This window comes from Prorops nasuta, unplaced genomic scaffold (genome assembly GCF_024137725.1).
Source record: "Prorops nasuta isolate Cenicafe-Biocafe unplaced genomic scaffold, Cenicafe_Pnas_1.2 PNAS00016, whole genome shotgun sequence".
Classification (NCBI taxonomy): domain Eukaryota; kingdom Metazoa; phylum Arthropoda; class Insecta; order Hymenoptera; family Bethylidae; genus Prorops; species Prorops nasuta.
The window spans coordinates 5,284,520-5,303,518 of NW_027116813.1; the positions used below are offsets into that span (position 1 = coordinate 5,284,520).

Consider the following 18,999-nt stretch of genomic DNA (forward strand, 5'->3'; position numbering starts at 1 on the left):
GGGAAAAATTTTAAAGAGTGGAAGATGTCCCAAAAATTTGCAAACTGATAATGGTAAAGAATTTTACAACAACGAGTTTCAACTGCTCATGAAAAAACGTGGAATAAATCATTACTCCACGTACAGCACGTTAAAAGCGTCAATAGTCGAGCGTTGGAATCGAACCTTAAAAACCGAAATGTGGAAACGTTTTACACTGGACGGTAATTACAAATGGCGAAATATACTGCAACAGCTGGTAGATGATTATAACGCGCGAAGACATCGTACTATAGGAATGCGACCCGTTGACGTGAAACATGAGCATGCTGAGCATTTGCTTGCTACTGTATATAGCAACATTAAGATCGTTGGACGTACCAAGTTCAAGGCTGGTGATTTCGTGCGAATCAGTAAATACAAAAATGCGTTTGCTAAAGGTTACACACCGAACTGGACTACTGAAATATTTCAAATTACAAAAGTGCAAAGGACAAATCCTGCCACGTATCTACTTAGAGATTCTCGTGGTACAGACATACATGGTGGATTTTATGAATATGAACTTTTAAAAACAGCTAATCCTGATGTATACTTGGTAGAGAAGATATTGCGTAAGAAAGGGAATAAGGTATTTGTAAAATGGTTAGGAATGGATAAAACGCATAATTCGTGGATAAATAAGAATAATGTTTTGTAATAATAATAATAATAATTTATGTAATATAATATAATACAATAAATACAGCTATTAAAATCTACTCTTTTAACCTATAATGTCCCCAAGGTAGAGTCGCTACAGAACCGGGTGTTATGTGACGTTTATCGTCATACGGACTGAGAGCAATTTTTCGCTGAGTAGTGGAAAACACCTTGTGCAATTTCGAACGAATTAAATTTTGGTTACGGGACTGTACGGTGAAATTATCCAAACAATCCTTGTAGTCGTCAAAAGTTATGTTTCTATCGATAACATAACCTTTGACCCCCTTAGCCTTTTTGGTAATTTTCGTACAGTCCTGCACCTTAAAGGTATACATTTTCGCTCTCAGTCCAACGAACTCGGTCATGATCTTTCCATTGTTATCATCCTTCATTAACCCAGGCACTTTTTTATTGACTCGAGGTAAGCCGTACCGATTATCAGGAGGGTAATCGCTGGTGTCGAATTTGACCAGATCACGTTTCATGACCGAGTAAACATCGTCACACTCGATACTGTACACTAGACTGTCCGTGTCGGTATACATCGCTTTACATTTACTGCCGAATGTAGGAAGCATATAATCGTAATGGAATTCATACAGACAGGTCTTTGAAATATCTAAAATGCTCATGCCTACGTACACGGGCTTATCAAACTTCGCGGATAATTTCGACAATTGAATAGCGACCAAATTCTCTTTAAATATCGCACGACTGTGAAAATTCGGTTTGGAAATCAACGCTTCCGCCCCGTATCTTCCCTCCCACTTGGTTACGAGCCTCACGTCAACTCTATTCCTAACATTTTCCATAGTCTTACCAAATACTGCATTGTTCATTAGCTTGAAGAGATTCTTCTCGAAATCGTTTTTCGAGGCTGTCCGCAAGCCTGTATTTAATTCGATATACGCCTTCAGCCAGGTGGACTGCCGGAACTTTAAACCGCGATAAATGCGTTTTAAGACGATACCGTTACGTATACACTGCTGTAGAGCACGGTAGTGTATCACATAACGCGTCTTATCGTCGACGGTTGCGAGCAGTTTCTCCTGGTGTGAACCTGGCGGCTTCTCACGCACCGGGCAGAATGGTAGATCAGAGTGTTTGTCGTGAAGCTCGCGTGGATATTCCAAGTTCACCTCCAAAATATAGCCTTCGGACGAATCCTCGGACACATTAAGGATGTCGAGATTGGCAGCGTCATCGATCCATTGGAAACCGTGGGTTGGCAACGGTTGACACATTGCCCATCCATATAGATTATTAACGTTGTAATACATCAAGTATTTCGACGGTTCCGCCGGATCGTAGTTTCGCATGTACCGATTGTTGGCCCTCTCATAGCGGTGGGAGCACTGGCTCAAACCACCGCGTATACCGCGTTCAATAAAAAGCAACATGTCCACATCGGTGAAGAGTTCCAGACGGATTCCCGTATGCTTGAGCATCGCGTCCCAAGTGAAGCCTGGAAGCGTATAATAGTGAGCAGGATCTAAACTATAATTTTTCATGCAGCTATCGCGAAAACTCTCGAAAACATCGGCCAAGAATAGGACATCGGTCTTTAAATAAAGATCGCTGTACTCCCCGAGTGTTGTCACAGAGAATTTGGTCCATACCTCTTTGGCATGATTATATGCTTCTTCCGTGATATCGCTATCGGACAGTCTATTGTAGAACAACTCTCGTGCAGGTAAAACCGTTTCTTCCAAGCGAGTAATGTTATCCACATAATCGTAAGGAAAAATACCTTTTCTCGTAAGCAGGCTGAACTGTTCAATACTTAATTCCAAAAATTGTGACTCTAAATTTTTCAGCTGAGATCTATTCAGATATGAACTCAATTTATCCAAACTGGATGCCATAAATTTGAACGAATCGATGAATCTTAGCTGTATATTATACTTTCGCAGATATTTACTAAATGAAGTGTATTTTTCCTTATTTACAGGCAGCAAATTTACCGATCCCTCAAGCGTATTCACGATCGCCTCAAAAATAAAATGTGAATCATAGCCGGATAAATTATGGAATATTACGGGAATAACATGCGAGTCTTTAAAGTTTAAGTTGCAATTATTATGAGCCGGTCCTCTATATCTACCAGTTAGGTGATCATGATCGCGAATACGCACTTGATTTGGAAGAAACGGTTTTTCACAAATGTGACAATTAGGTTCACTGTAGTGCCGCGAAATTTCAACATCACTAAGAGTATTCATCGGTATTACAGTCTTCAATTTTTCGCTGACGATGCGTGCAATGCTCTCGAGCTCGCATACGAACCATTCGATGCAATTAGCACCTCGATGTGAATTATAACATGAGAGTGACGCATTGCGAGCACTTTTTAAATAATACCCTACACTAAAAGGTACATGTTTCTGATAATCGTAACTATTTTTACTACTATTACTACTATTGTCAATTTTCTCTAGTAAACATTCAAAGTCTGCATAGACGACAAACGGCACTCTTTCACTGTTCTTCTGGTTCTTAAAAGATACCCAACAGTCTTCTGCATTCTTTGGCAGTATGACACGGATATTGTCATTAAGCTGCACACAATCCCTCTCATGAACCTGAAGTTTATCTGCCGTATGAAAATAGTGTAGACAGCTAAACAAAAAAATGAATATGATTTTAGTATGAATATAATATTTATGTATACATATATTTGTACATCCATTACAAACCGTTCACAAATATGAATAGTATGTCCCCTTTTATTTGTCTGGTTGCTTATTAATCTAGAAAGATTTCGTATACATAGAAAGTGTGCATTTCCTTGGTCATCTGTGATAAGAAGGAGATTAACATGTCTCGATCGCTTCTTCTTCGTTAGCTGAAGAGGTGTGATGTTTATTTCAGTTTTGCTTTCATTTTCCTCCTCCTCCATTGTGAACACATTGACTGAAATGTTATTATCCGATTCAAATTTCGGGATCTGTTTCAGAGTGGTTGGAAAGGTTAAGCTTCCAACGTCTAAAACAGACCGATAATGCGGATAGGAGGATGTACGGTAGGTTTTGGCGGGTGGTTATGCAGGAAAAAGCGCTACCGTCACAGCCCATGCAAAACATGCACTATCCTCATTATCAATGTTTATCACAGCTCTTTTATGTATTATACTGGGTGGTAATTTGACTCCACATCCAGCACGCAGTGGATTATAATGATTTATATTGACTATCAAGTTCAATATTGTTTCCAAAGCCCATCCACTATCGCGTTCTTGAAACTCGCTCAAGTCATTCAATATTGTCTCTACAATATTTTGCCTATACCAATCGCTAAAATTATCAGTTTTATATAAAACATAATTTTTTGTACTAATGTTCTTATCATCACTAATATCCTTACTAATAAATTGTCCATTTAACACACAGTTTATTTTAACACAATTTACACTACAGAATACTTTATTTACACGGGTATGTACAATTTCTTGTGCATTTAACAGAAAATCACGTGGTTCTATATAATTTGAGTTTATCACCATACCACTGCATATTCGGCTATTAAACGCTGATTCAAGCTCCTCCCAAATGAGTCCTTCCGCTGCATTGGAGCCAGAACCAAATTTAATGAAACTCTTATCCTTTGCCGATCGGAGGAGGAGGCATTTAATGCTCGCGATCTCGGCAAAGTGTTTCTGTCGCGTACCTACTGAAGCATTTCGATCAATGTTTCTTAATTCCTGAATATAATCACGACATTCGCGAACCCATGTAGAGTATTCATCCTCTGTTCTAATTGAGCTAAACTTTTTTCGAAGTTCGGTATACATTTTGTAAATGTATGATCACTGGAAGATCTCTGATAAGTTGCTTCGTGTCCAACAATAAATCGCTGGGTGAAACTATAATGAAACTTTTCACCCGCGATGAATCTTTTTATAATTCGTATGAAGATGAAATTTGATATACTTAGTCATCTATTTATGTGTATGTGTGAATGTTAAAATCGTTTGAAAATGGAAAAAAATCAGGTATCAGATATCCAATATGCTGATTCTTTATTTTAAACACGTGCCGTGAATCAGAACAATAATGCAAATTGAATTTTCAAGCTGATTTATTTATTCCTTCTTTTTCTCATACATAAATTTCATATAATAAACATTCCTCAACGCACACATAATATTATGGTTTAGACATGTAGGTAGGTGTGTATTGCTATTACTATCTTTCAGTCTAAAATCACCCCACTCATATTCATCGATATCGCTTATAACAAAATCGCAGATATTACTAAGCCAATTCTTCTTTTCGAGTCCCTTCACGAAAATCTCTTCATCCTCATTTGAACTCACATATTTCCTTATAACCTCTTTGTATCTATAGTAAGGCGAATAACCATCCATCCAATTTAAACCGTGATGATTATAATATAACCAGCTAGATCGAATGAAAAACAAGAAACTTATCACTTAAAAAGATATATATTTGGAAAATCAATTATACTTACTTTGATTGCTTTATCTCCGCCTCATTTAACCATGTATATGGAAACGGTGGTGAAAATAAAATGTGAAACACTTTTCCATCGCGTAAGACTGCAAATTCCTTCACTATGAATGATTTATCTTTCAATCGAAAACCTTGAAAATCCACAAATGTTGGAGCCATCGTTTCAATCTTCAGGATTTTTTGGACAAATTGTGTTAAACTGTTGTCCCTGCTCCCTCAACCGATTTATTTACTCGAGAGAGAGAGAGAGAGAGTACTGGACAGTAAGTTGCACCCCGAGCACTCAATGAATAAATCAAATATTTGCACATGCTATTATATATTAGTTTAAAAATTGCTGAGCTATGGAAAAAAAGCAACACACTCAGCTACATTTAGGGTAAAGGGGGCTCAGCGGGGTCAGTAATATGCTGCAAAGATTCAAGGTTATGCGAGCGAAAAAATCAACGCAGGGGGAATCTGTTTTACCATCTAGGAAACTGCTTTTACCAACTGGGGCCTAAAGTCAGAGGAGTGGGGGTGTGACGTAAAAATGCCGCAAGTATCCTCCCGCACCCTCGCAACCCTCTCGCCTCTACCTGCTGCGAGCTCACGTGGAGCCTCCGATTTCCCCCACCACCACCGCTTAGCACTTCTTGGCTCCCCCACTACCTCGCAACCAGGCTCAGCCGAGTGGACAGGAGTGGGGGGGGGGCTAGAATCGGCATAGTATGTCTACTGACGAATATGCTTCTGTTAAAAATCCAATTGATATTTTAATTGGTGCAGATTATTGCCCTCAGCTTTTACTGAATCAAATAATTCATTCATCGAACCGTGCACTGATAGCACAAAATTCGTTATTTGGCTGGGTTGTGTATGGTACACTTGCGTCGCACATGCATACTGCAACAGTAAACGTTCTTCATTGTTGTGACTTCGATAAAACACTTCGAGATTTTTGGGAGATTGAAGAAGTTCCTAGCACCTATAGTTTGACCCCTGAAGATCAATTATGCGAGGACATTTTCGCGAGTAACGTTACTCAATTACCATCAGGCCGCTATCAGGTTGCATTGCCTTTCAAGACAGAGTTCTCCAAATCGGCACTGGGAGCCTCTCGCAGCATCGCCGAATCAGCTTTAAAGCGAGTTCTCTGTCGTATTAACCAATTTCCTGAGCAGTCCGAAAGCTATGCTAAATTCATTAGAGAATACGAGCAGCTAGGACATATGGAGAAGGTCACAACAAACGCGATTGACACAGACTCCTTGGTTTACCTGCCTCATCACGCAGTATTTAAGCTCGAAAATGGAAAGCAGAAAATACGTGTCGTATTTAACGCGTCCGCTAAAACTAAGAGTGGTCTATCACTCAACGACGTACTCATAGTAGGGCCAAAACTACAAAAAGATATAACAGCCATTCTTATGAATTGGCGTGATTTTCGTTTTGTTGGTATAACAGATATTGTTAAAATGTTCCGCCAAATTCTAATTCGTCCGGAAGACAGAAAATTCCAATCTATAATTTGGAAAGATGATTCTGGTAATACTCAAGCATATCAATTGAACACGGTCACATACGGTACCGGACCTGCACCGTTTTTAGCTTCACGGGTAGTGCAGGAACTCGCAAATCAACATGGTGATGACTTCCCAGACGCGAAGTCCATCTTACTTCAATCAATCTATGTCGATGACATTCTTTTTGGAGCTAACAACCTTGCAGATTTACGCGATATCCAATCTCAATTAGTTCCGTTGTTGGATAACGGTAAATTTGAGCTCAGTAAATGGGCCTTCAATTCAGCAAGCACAGCTCTCCAAGAAATTCCTAATGATTCTAGTAACGCTAAACTTAATTTTAATAGCGAAAATTTTAACGAAACTAGCAAAGTGCTGGGCATATCTTGGAATACCAGCTCTGATTCATTTCAGTTTATAATCTCGCCTTCTTCCATCACTAAGTTAACAAAGCGCATGTTACTCTCGGAAAACGCGAAGATTTACGATCCTTTAGGCTGGATCTCACCGTTCACCATTGTGTTAAAGCAAATAATGCAATCCACATGGTTGCTCAAACTTAATAGGGATGACGAGGTTCCCGAGCCTATCCAATCTAAATGGATGTCTTATTACTCGCAAATGTGCGAATTAACAAAAATCAATATCCCGCGCTGGAATGATCAACTTAGTGCAGCAGATAAATTAGAACTCTATGGATTCTGTGATGCTTCAAATGTATCCTATAGTGCTGTGGTGTATGCCAAATTCACCAATAGTGATAGTCAAACCTCAGTCAGCCTCGTAATGGCAAAAGCCAAAGTGGCCCCTCTTAAAGCAATTAGCATTGCTCGTCTTGAACTAGTCGCCGCTGCTTATTTGACTATACTAATGATTCATATCAAGTCATCACTTAAACGTTCAGTGCATGACATTTTTTGTTTTTCTGATTCACAAATCGTGCTGGCTTGGATTGCACAACATTCGTCAAAATGGAAAGTTTTTGTAGCCAACCGAGTCGAATATATACAGTCAAGTCTACCAGAGGCTCATTGGTCTTATGTCAATACTAAGTCCAATCCTGCAGATCTCAATTCGCGAGGGATTAATCCAAGCCAATTAATACATTGTACGCTTTGGTGGGAAGGACCCTCTATAATTCGGGAAACGTCATCGGAAAATTCTCCTTTAATGTTTGGAACCAACGAGGAAATAAAGACCTCGATATATACAAATCATGTCACACGCGATTTACCGTCATTTCTTCATAACTATTCGTCGTGGACAAAACTAATCCGTGTTGTTAGCTACGTGTTAAGATTTATAGATCGAGCGCGTAGAAAAAATGTTTGTCAACACGCTCACTTGTCAGCTCCCGAGCTACGCACTGCAACACTGCGTGTTGTGAAAATAATTCAAGCTGCTGCTTTCTTAAACGATATATTGACGTTGCAAGGCAAAAAGTCAGTTCCGTCAAGTTCTCGATTACTTTCTCTTGCCCCATTTTTAGATGCGCAAGGAATTCTACGAGTAGGTGGGCGTCTGCAACACTCATTTTTGTCAGAAAACCAAAAGCATCCCATTATTTTGCCAACTAATTATTTAACCGAGCTGCTCATTCGACATATACATATCACGACCTTGCACGGTGGCCTACAGCTTACGTTAACAGTATTGCGGCAAAAGTATTGGGTGATCAATGCACGAAACGCTGCGAAAAGCATAATACATAGGTGTGTCACTTGCGTTCGTCAGCTTGCCAAGCTAGGAACACAATTCATGGGATCTTTGCCTACTGCTCGAGTAAACCGTAGCCATCCGTTTGAACATACTGGCATTGATTACGCCGGGCCCTTCCTTGTAAAACTGCATCAAGGCCGAAACTCGAAATCAGTTAAGTGTTATATAGCTGTTTTTGTATGTATGGCTACTCGTGCCATCCATCTTGAGCTTGTCTCCAAATATGATACGGTTGCATTTTTGGCAGCTATAGCTCGTTTTACTTCACGTTGTGGTAAACCCGCGGTGATTTACTCTGATAACGGGTTAAATTTTCAAGGAGCAAATAAGGAATTGAAACTTGCATTGCAAGGCTCTCTGAAACATGTGCAATCTATAGATTTTGAACCTATACGCGAAATAGAATGGAAATTTATTCCCGTGGCCACTCCTCATTGGGGTGGACTGTGGGAGAGAGGGGTACGAAGCGTAAAACATCATCTAAAGCGTGTTCTTGGGACTTTTCTTCCTACGTTCGAGGAAATGACCACACTAATTTGTCGTATTGAAGCCTGTCTAAACTCCAGACCTCTTTCTCGCTTACGCGATGACATTGAAAGTTTAGAATGTCTAACGCCAGGGCATTTCTTGGTTGGTCGCTCTTTACTCGCTCCACCCGAAATGTCCGTTCTAGATTTAAAGGAATCTATTCTAAATCGATGGCAGAAAATCACTCGGATTACCGAGCTTTTTTGGCAAAAATGGTCGGGCGAATATCTGCAATCATTACAATCTCGTCCAAAATGGCAAATCAAAAATAACGATTTTCGTGAAGGTGACATCGTTATAATTAAGACTCCAAACGCTCCACCTTGCAAATGGAACTTAGGCCGAATTATTCGTTTAATAATCGGTTCAAACTCAGTAGCAAGAGTAGCTGGGGTTCAAACAGCGAATAAACAGATTCAACGCAGCCTAACCCAGCTGTGTAGGATCCCGGCATAAATACAAATATTGACAAAAATCACAACGGCTTCTGATCTGCCGACTCGTACATCTCATCACCTTGACGCTTTACTTATTAAATCAGTACTCCTTAATCATGGCTAGTGACAAGGTGCCTAATTTAGTCGGCAACGTCGAAATGTTCTTAAGTGAAGTTTGGGGCGAAGAAGCCAACGCGTCCGATGTACTGGACTTTTCCTTCAGTGACTTGAGTCTTTCGGACGATGCTCCTTGTGTTGATTCTCTGCTTGAACTTCCGGATTTGCTTGTGTCGACGAAGGAAGAAGAAGACTCCAGGATGCAGGTCATTTTGGATCCGCCTTGTCCACCTGAACCAGAATCAGCTGACGTGGTCATGGAACCCATAGCGGGACCTTCTCGTACACCAGCACCAGCAATTGATTTAGCTGTTTTATACGCGAGCAGTTGGGAGAATGGAATCCTGTATGATTCTACCCTCAAAGGAGCTGGAGCGTACAGCAAAATACGTTACCGTCTTGGCGTTCGGGATCACACACCGTATACCATTGCATGCGGTCTTGAAATATCGGCAGTGGAAGTCTTGGGATCCTCAAGGAAAATTGCTCTTGCGTTGGACTCCAGCGTTAGAGCTGAAAACTGCCAAACTTATCATTAAGAAATGAGTTAGTCTGCGACCATTGGTGGACATTCGGAGCTTCGCTCAAAGGTTTCTTTTTTTTCTTTTTCTTTTCCACCATGGTCTTTATTTACGGTGTTTCACCATTCCAAATTTTAGAACAAAAGTTTAGTTTATTTCCAACATCTGCGAGATTCATCTGAATTGACGCAGGAACGTCAATGCGGGGGAGGATTTGTTGGAGATCGGAGTGTAGGTACGAGCGGTCTGGGACTCTCAGGCCGTCTCGCTCCCGCTCACACTCTGTCTCTCTTGATCCTACCTCCAACAGAGGCCGATAGGTGGCCTACGGCGTAGAATTCTCTCTCGCTGTTATTATTTGGGTCTATTGTACATATCAATACCCAAGAGTTCCGTGATAAGCACAGCTCGTTTCAGTCAGTCTAGGCTCTAGACTCTGTCAAACTTTTGTATGATTAGCAGCTTAGCCATTCCTCCCTTCCTGCGACGCCACTAAGTCTCTTAGTACGCATTTCTGCTCCATCGTCGATTTCTTGGGCTCCAAGAAATCGTCTTCCTTTCTCTCTATCTTCGTTGCCTGGGAGTCTCAGGTACGGGGAATCCTGTCCGGGGACCTGGGGACCACAGGGTTGGGATTTCGTATTTGTAACTTTGGGTGGATTATCAATTTGCGGCTCAGCCTCCTTTGGAGCACTTTTCATTCTTTTGTATTTTTTTTTTCAAATCAAATAAACTGATTTTACCAGATTTCCTGGGCGTTGTTTTTGTCACCCTGGAGCCTTCCTTCCTAGACCTCCTTGCGGATATCACCCAATCAACTTTCAAACAAATTATGAAAAAAACATTATGAGATCCCACAAAAAACAGACTTCGCCTGTAAAAAAAAAGACGGCAAATACATAATCCATCTCGCATAAATAATATAGTAAAATTATTCAATTAAAAAAAGTAGTTAAATCCAAATATTAGGCAAGTATATTTTATTACCTTAGCAAAAGTTAAATTTTCGAAAAAAAAGGAACGAAAAAGTTACTTGGAAGGTCCGAAATGTCTATGTACAGTGGGAAATTGAATCCTGTGTGAGATTCAGCTATAGCGTAATATAGCAAATTTCATGTTAAAATACAGAGTGAAGTTAGCCGAACCACAGACGATTCAATTTCTCACTATGCATAGACATTTCGGACCTCGCTAGTAACTTTTTTGTTCCTTTTTTTTCGAAAATTTAACTTTTGCTAAGGTAATAAAATATACTTGCCTAATATTTGGATTTCACTACTTTTTTTTATTGGATAATTTTACTATATTATTTATGCGAGATGGCTTATGTACTTGCCGTCTTTTTTTTACAGGCGAAGTCTGTTTTTTGTGGGATGGTAGATATCGGAAAGATTTCGATGAGTATGCTAAGATTAAATAGTATACCGTTTGCTTAAGATTGTTCAGTTTAGAGCTAAGTGTCCATCAAAACACACACATCAAATAAACGTGGAATAAACCTAGTATAAACGTGGAAATAAGATTGAACGTGGATTGAACGTGGAAACGTAGATTGAACGTTGATTGAATACAGTTTGAACGTGGAAAACATGGAAAGCAGGAAAATGGAAGAAAAGATGCTGCTTAAGAAGAGTGCCGCGAAAAGTAAAGTAATTCGTGAAAAATATCGTGCACTCAAATCAGGAAGAGAAATGATGGAAACGAATTTAAATGAAACTTTTAAACCAATTGTTGAGCCATTGAAGAAGCTCACTGAACATAATGAGATGACCTTCGTGTCCCCGAAATATGAATATAAACAGGAACCGCTACAGAAGACTATTGTAAGCGATAATCTTTTTATTATTCCATCGAAACGTAAAAGGACTTATCTCTCATCGACTCCAAAATGTAAAGATTTCGAATACAACTCTAGAATTAAAATTCCACCCCCTTCATCTGATGATGATGAGAGTAGAGGAGCTATGCGGTTCCGATTACAGGGAGTGGGGGAAGCTGTTTTGTGGTGTGGAAGGGGGATGGTTGGGGATAAGACTCTCTTAGTATGGTAGTGGTGGGGATGAGGAAGGAAAGGGTCTTATAGTGGGATCGAGTTTGGTTAGGGAGGGTGGGGGTATTTTTCACCCTATGTCACAGTTGGAAGGTCTTATACTGGGACCGAGTTTGGTTAGGTAGGGGGTATTTTTCACCCTATGTCACAGTTGGAAGGTCTTATAGTGGGACCGGGTTTGGTTAGGGAGGGGGTATTTTTCACCCTATGGTACCGTTGGTTAGTTATCTTACGGGGACCTAAGTTATCCTACGGGGCCCAGGTTGAGGGTAGGATTTTTCATCCTTCGAAGTCGATGGTTAGTTACCTTACGTAGCCTAACTATTTCCGACTCTGCTACACAGATAAACTACACTTATATTATGTCCTTAGAGGGTACTATTTGACCATTCAGAACCAATCCTAGACCCTCCCACTATTCTCTCCTTCTATGGACCCTCTCTCTAGACTTTCATTCAAGAAATAATTTACCTTTCTACGAGCGAATTAGTTAAAGTTATAAAAAGATGTTTGACTAAAATTATACATTCGCGGTACCACGGGATACGGCTATAGAGAAGCTAGCCTTCAAGAGGAGGATGTGGATGAAAAAGGAGGAGGAGGAGGATGAGACATAGAGACTGGATGAGTAACTGATAGTAAAACTTTAGTTATTGAATAAAAAAACAGTTTTAAGAATTTTTATAGCCTTCCCTGACTTATCTTTTAGCCATTTTTAGCTTTTCAGGTAAGCATATCATACGATCCATCTAACAAGCAGGCTAGGTATTAGAAAGGGAAAGAGTTGTCAGTGCACTTCATTTTTTTTGAAGGGTAAAGCAAAACATAACTTTTACCTAGACATTAAGAAGCTGTATTGGCACCATTCTAGCGATTGGAGAACTGATTGCTGAGTGTGCTGATATCTTCTAGAACGAATATGCTCGAGTACCTGACGCCTGAGATCATGTCATGTCATGAATTGTTACTTGATTTATGAACTTTTAAATCCTCGATTTTTCCATATTCTCTCAATTTTTTATATGCCTAGCTATCGAGAGGAATGTGCTCGTAAATTTTACCGTTTCACTTAAGAAAAGTCTGCAACACGTTTATGCAATTAAAAGAATTCTGGAGAAACCACTGGTAACGTGTCATGACCTGTTTGACGCAAATTTTCCCCAGTTCACTTTAGAAAAGTCTACAACATGATTATGCAATTAAAAGAATTCAGGAGAAACCCCTTGTAACGTGTTACGACTTGTTTGACGCAAATTTCGTAGGCGGGCAAGAATACCCAACCACTCAAATATTAACTTCCAATAAGAATGCATCTCATCCCCTTCCATGAATGCATCTCATCCCTTCCACCATTTTTAAAACCCTTGTTGTTAGCAATCGGGAAATTTCAGTCAGTCAGTTTTCATTAGAAGCTTCAAGGAGGTGAAAGATCCAGTGCAAAGCTATATTCCGAATATTTTCCTTGCTGTACCACAGAAACTCTTTTGGGTGGTAAGAATTATTCTTTTATTATTAGTCTCTTTTCTTGCTATTCTATTTCAATGTTTTTCTTTTCTCAATTTCTATGTTTTTTCACAGAAAAATGGATTTAACCAAGATCAATGCACTTGCAAGTGTAACTTACGAACCTAAGACTTTCGTAAAGCTGAATACTTTTGAAGAGAATAAGGAGTATCAAATCACTGAATTAGTGAAAATTAAGACCAAATGTGGAGAGAAATTAATAGCGAAGCTGGCTTCAGACGAATGGTTCTTCCTACCCTCAAGGATGATGAAATTACTGGAGTTGCCGGAACTAATCAAAGAACTTCAAAATGCTGCATGAGCGAATACATTAAAAATCTTATATGTTGGAGGACGATACAATAATTTAGAATTTAAAGTTACCCAATGATAATCATAAGATAAATTTTGGAAATGTTTGTAAGGAATGTTTTTAAGGAATGACATCAATAAATGTTTATTATATCTTATTTATTTATTTTTTCTTTATCCCTCACTACATTAGTAAGATACATATAAATCTAGTCTATTAAGTTACATTTCTAACAATACTAGTAAGCGGGTTATATTCAACGATTTTATCATGTATAATTAAACAAAACGCAGTAGTATTACTTGGAATATTTCTAGTACAATCAATCTCAATTTTAACGTCAACAGAGCCTGACTTTATAGATTCATTTTGATGCGAACAATCGATGACGAAGAGAGGACCGTATTCCACAAAGTTTTTGTAATTAAGCATTGGTTTCGACTGTTTTTCTCCTGCATAATATGAATGGATAAATTTAACATACATATCATATAGTACAGAATAACGGTTTTTTTCGCTATCACTATCAATTCGGTCATATGGATAAAATTCTGAATTCTGATAGACTTTAACATCACGAACAGAACTGTTAATGAATCTAAGCATCTCCATATGCTGCGTACTCTTCTTATTTTGTCTAAATGCTAGTATAACATATCGAGGTTTCTCCAATTGTGTTGCAGCTTTTACGGCCCATGTATGCCTCTGTGTTTCAGGTAGAAGTGGATATTCGTAGAGTTCCCAGGAACGAAAAGCCATGGTTAGACTTTTGTTTTGCTCAATCAAACGTAGAAATTTAAGTTTTGTATAATCATTCAGTGATACATGAGGAATCCTCCACTGCACTTTTTGCAAATCAATTTTGGAGTTGATGATTTTTCTCGAAGAATGTAGTGAATTTATATCATCACGTGCTCGAATAAGAACGAGTTCATGACGTGCATTTATTATAACTCTTCTGTAGTCTTCACAAAAACCCAACAGCATTTGCAATGGTACACAAAAGTTGAAATGATTCGTAGACCTGTGATCTGTTAGAAACCATCCTGAATGACGTAGACTTGCACTTTCCTCAGCAGTTAAGGAGATGAGATTCTTCATGGAGCTAGTAATACCCACATTCTTACAGCGATCAATCTCAATACCATTCAATTCATAACGAATTTCATCAAACAAGAATGCCATGGAATTACAGTCAAGTCCTACGACATCTTGGGCTGTTGCATCTGGAGCACGGGTTCCAACGATTATCTTTCCCTCAATGTAGAGATAACTTTCACAGGGTAGAAGAATTAAATCTTGCTGTTGTATAGGAATTCGAATTTCATCACTATTTCCCAATGAGGCATTTGCATAAGGATTGTATGCATGCATTTCCATTTTAGTGATGCGATTGTCGAACACCGGTTGAGCGGTTACATCTAATGGATCCATTTTTATTTCTAACGTTGAAACCCAGTGATTGTAGAAAGGTGATATTTCTTCTTGTTAATGATGCGCCAACGTTACCTTCGCTCAATGTATTTTGTCCTCCAGCGTTACCTTCACTCAATGTATTCTGTCCTGCTGCAGCAGTTGGACTGATAGGCTCATCGAGTATCGGTGATTTATAAGTATTCTTGTAAATCAACATTTTCTAATATGTAAACGAATTGTGATTTCTTCACCTCCGAAATTTACTATACGATCTTCCTGATCGAGAATACGCAAGGTGAGACGGTCAATTACTTTCGCAATGACTGGCAAGTAAATGACGTTCTTCGGTGTTTCTGCGATTTTATAACCTGGCGGAACACTCGGAAAAAATTCATGTATAACATGTCGAGGTCTACCGTTTGTGTACGCACCAGCTGTAATGTTGCATTCAATTCGTAGAATATTTACTCTTATAATGTTTACGGGCTCGTCTGATTCAGCTAGTGTGTTCGGTGGAATAACACGATCTGATGAAAAACCCAACAAAGAGCCTATATTGTTAGGTTGTGTAAAATCAATCTGATATTTACACTTTATTTCACTTTTTAATGTATTATTATTAGCACGTAGAACAATTACTTCTTCTTCATCACCTTCGAACATCTGAGCACGTAAAAAGCCTTTTATAGCATTGAGCTCATAACAACCTATAGGTATAGTTAGCTCCTGATCATCAACGTAAAATATATTGTTTGTCTCATCAACATTAGAGATTGAATTGAAGCTCTGAAAGTCTACGAGACCGAGTTCATAATGTTTATCTCGAAGATCGATCGGGGGGAAAAAATCTGACCCCAATACCGAGTCACGGCCAGAGAGTGTAACTGTTAAAGACATTGTTCACGTAGAAACTTGACAAACAACTGACCGCATATGCTTGAATAATACGATTGATATTGGTCGTGATTGTAGTAGATTATAGCAGAAGGTCCAAAATATTCCACAAGTTCAATTGGAGGTTTCAAATTTCCGAAGGAATCGAAATACTTAACGTGCTTATTACGTTTAACGTAAGCGACCCAATGTGTTCCAGGACCTTGTTCGTCATCAAGATTCACAATTGAGTACTCATTGCGTTTCGCATTTTGAGGTAGAGATGTACGCATAAAGACTCCCCGAAAATGCGGTATTTTACGGCAGTCGTTTGATAATTGCATATTACTAGTAGGTCCAGATTTAGGAAGTCCATTTATTTTCTTTTCCTTTTCCTTTTCACTCCCTCTCCTATTAGACTGTATGGTGCGAGGTATAAACCTTGTCCCCGTCTCGCTTCCATTAAGCGATTGTGTCGATGCATTTCTTCCAATTGTTTTTTGGCTGCTTTGGTGTCGTTTACAGCCTTTGCTATACCTGCTGCACCGTCAGCTAATGCGCCAACCGCACTCAGCAGCGGAAGCAATGGTAATAAACCCCCCCGTTTTGTTTTAGTAAGTGACTTTTTCCTCAATAAACCACCTCGTTTTTTCGGTACACGAATTTTTCTTTTCTTCGTACTTTTTCTAGACACTCGCAGTCCTAAGCCGAGTTTCCGTTTTGCATTCATTGATGCCCAGACAGCAGTCGCTGTCGCTCGTTCACCTACGGATGAGTCACTAGCTATGATACGTTGTCGTGCACGGCGTGCAAGTACTTTATCAGCATGATGACGCGAGGGCAGGTCCTTATATACTGAATATCCGATATCATGCTCACGGCAAGCATCATCCAGAGGGTTTATTCCTCGATCACCACGCGCTAACCGTTCATGAAGGCGAGTACCTGGACCGAAATAATTGTAACCAGGTACATGCAGCTCGAAGGGTAGTTTATTTAGCAGCTTATTGAAAAAAGACCCACAACCATATCTCATCATGTCATGCTTTCCTAACGGGTTCGTTGGCACATCCAGCAATTTTTTATTGAAGGCGGTATTCCATCAAAATGATCTTGATTAGGTAAATTATAATGTTCCGTACAGGCACGATATTGTTGCACTTCAGGATCTGCACGAATGTGCTCAGGTAATTTACACCAAACAAGTCGAATACTGTTTGGGAAGCGCTTCAATAGTAAAATTTTTGGAATGTATTCAAGCTGCTCAATAGTTAAATCCTCCAAACGTAGCACATCTAACATTAACAACGACATAATGAGAACTGATGAGATAATCTGCTTCGAGCCTAAAAATAGCTTGCATGATCATAGAGTTTTACAGTTATGGATTTCGTAAACCAACCACTGCACATTCGTGTCTCCAACGCCGATCGTTTTATTGTCGGTGGGGGTTGTGGAGGAAGGAGTAAACGTCATGAATCCCTACTTCCATCTACAATTCGTAGTATAATTTGCGGACCCTCGAATTGCGGTAAAACAAACGTACTGCTTAGTCTCGTAGAAAGTCCTAACGGTGTGAGATTTGAAAATATTTATGTATACTCAAAGTCGCTTCAACAACCCAAGTATCAATACCTTGAACGGTTATTAAAAGGACTAAAAGGTATTGGATATTTTAAATTTGCAAACAATAGCGACGTTGTAAAGGTAACTGAAGCGTTACCCAATTCTATTTTCATATTTGATGATGTTGCTAACGATAAGCAGGATAATATCAGAGACTACTTCTCCATGGGTAGACATTCAAATATTGACTGCTTCTACCTCTGCCAGACTTATGCCAAAATTCCTAAACACATGATTCGTGATAATGCAAATCTTCTCATAATCTTTAAGCAAGATGGTACTAATTTAAAACATATTTATAACGATCATGTAAACTGGATATGTCATTTGAAAAATTCAATGAATTGTGTTCAAAGTGCTGGCACCATGATTATGGATTTCTAGTGATCGACAAGGATAGTACAATTCAAAATGGTAGATATCGGAAAGGTTTCGATGAGTATGCTAAGATTAAATAGTATACCGTTTGCTTAAGATTGTTCAGTTTAGAGCTAAGTGTCCATCAAAACACACACATCAAATGAGCATGGAATAAACCTAGTATAAACGTGGAAATAAAAACGTGGACTGAATCTAAATTGAACGTGAATTGAACGTGGAAACGTAGATTGAACGTGGATTGAACGTGGAAAACATGGAAAGCAGGAAAATGGAAGAAAAGATGCTGCTAAAGAAGATTGCCGCGAAAAGTAAAGTAAATCGTGAAAAATATCGTGCACTCAAATCAGGAAGAGAAATGATGGAATCCAATTTAAATGAAACTTTTAAACCAATTGTTGAGCCATTGAAGAAGCTCACTGAACATAATGAGATGACCTTCGTGTCCCCGAAATATGAGTATAAACATGAACCGCTACAGAAGACTACTGTAAGCGATAATTCTTTGATTATTCCATCGGAACGTAAAAGAACTTATTTCTCATCGACTCCACAACGTAAATATTTCGCAGACAACTCTAGAATTAAAATTCCAACCCCTTCATCTGATGATGATGATGATGAGCAAGGAAATTCACGACCTAATGAAACATTATACCTTTCTCTGGAAGAGGATGGTGATGAGGAGGAGGAGGGAGTGAAAGTGGAAAAGGATGTAAATTATTTAGCTATACCATCACCAATGCAAGCAGAAACTCCATCATCACCATTGCAAAGATCCTTAGATTTAAATAGTTCTTTGTCAGAATATGCACCAATTGGACGTAAATGTATAGAGATGTTTCTGCGTAAAAATA

At 39.1% G+C, this 18,999-nt stretch overlaps 2 protein-coding genes across 2 annotated transcripts; one reads left to right on the forward strand and one right to left on the reverse strand.

Moving 5' to 3' along the window:
* Window positions 1-737: 737 nt before the first annotated feature.
* Window positions 738-3,583, reverse strand: LOC136779315 (uncharacterized). Its single transcript, XM_066736848.1, has 6 exons — window positions 3,381-3,583; window positions 3,032-3,303; window positions 2,590-2,740; window positions 2,008-2,181; window positions 1,005-1,197; window positions 738-890 (listed from the first exon to the last, which is right to left on the reverse strand). Exons 1-6 carry the CDS (start codon window positions 3,581-3,583, stop codon window positions 738-740), a joined length of 1,146 nt encoding a protein of 381 aa, XP_066592945.1.
* A 2,283-nt stretch (window positions 3,584-5,866) lies between these two features.
* Window positions 5,867-9,364, forward strand: LOC136779316 (uncharacterized). The gene has a single exon (XM_066736849.1). It carries the CDS (start codon window positions 5,867-5,869, stop codon window positions 9,362-9,364), a length of 3,498 nt encoding a protein of 1,165 aa, XP_066592946.1.
* Window positions 9,365-18,999: the final 9,635 nt, after the last annotated feature.

Excerpts from the sequence above, each read along its gene's own strand:
- LOC136779315 (XM_066736848.1), bottom strand. The coding sequence starts at position 3,583 with ATGGAGGAGGAGGAAAATGAAAGCAAAACTGAAATAAACATCACACCT. Across the intron at positions 2,182-2,589 it reads TTTAGTAAATATCTGCGAAA|TTTAGATCCTGCTCACTATT; the intron begins GTATAATATACA and ends GAAAAATTATAG. Across the intron at positions 1,198-2,007 it reads TATGAGAGGGCCAACAATCG|TATCGAGTGTGACGATGTTT; the intron begins GTACATGCGAAA and ends TCTAGTGTACAG.
- LOC136779316 (XM_066736849.1), top strand. The coding sequence starts at position 5,867 with ATGTCTACTGACGAATATGCTTCTGTTAAAAATCCAATTGATATTTTA.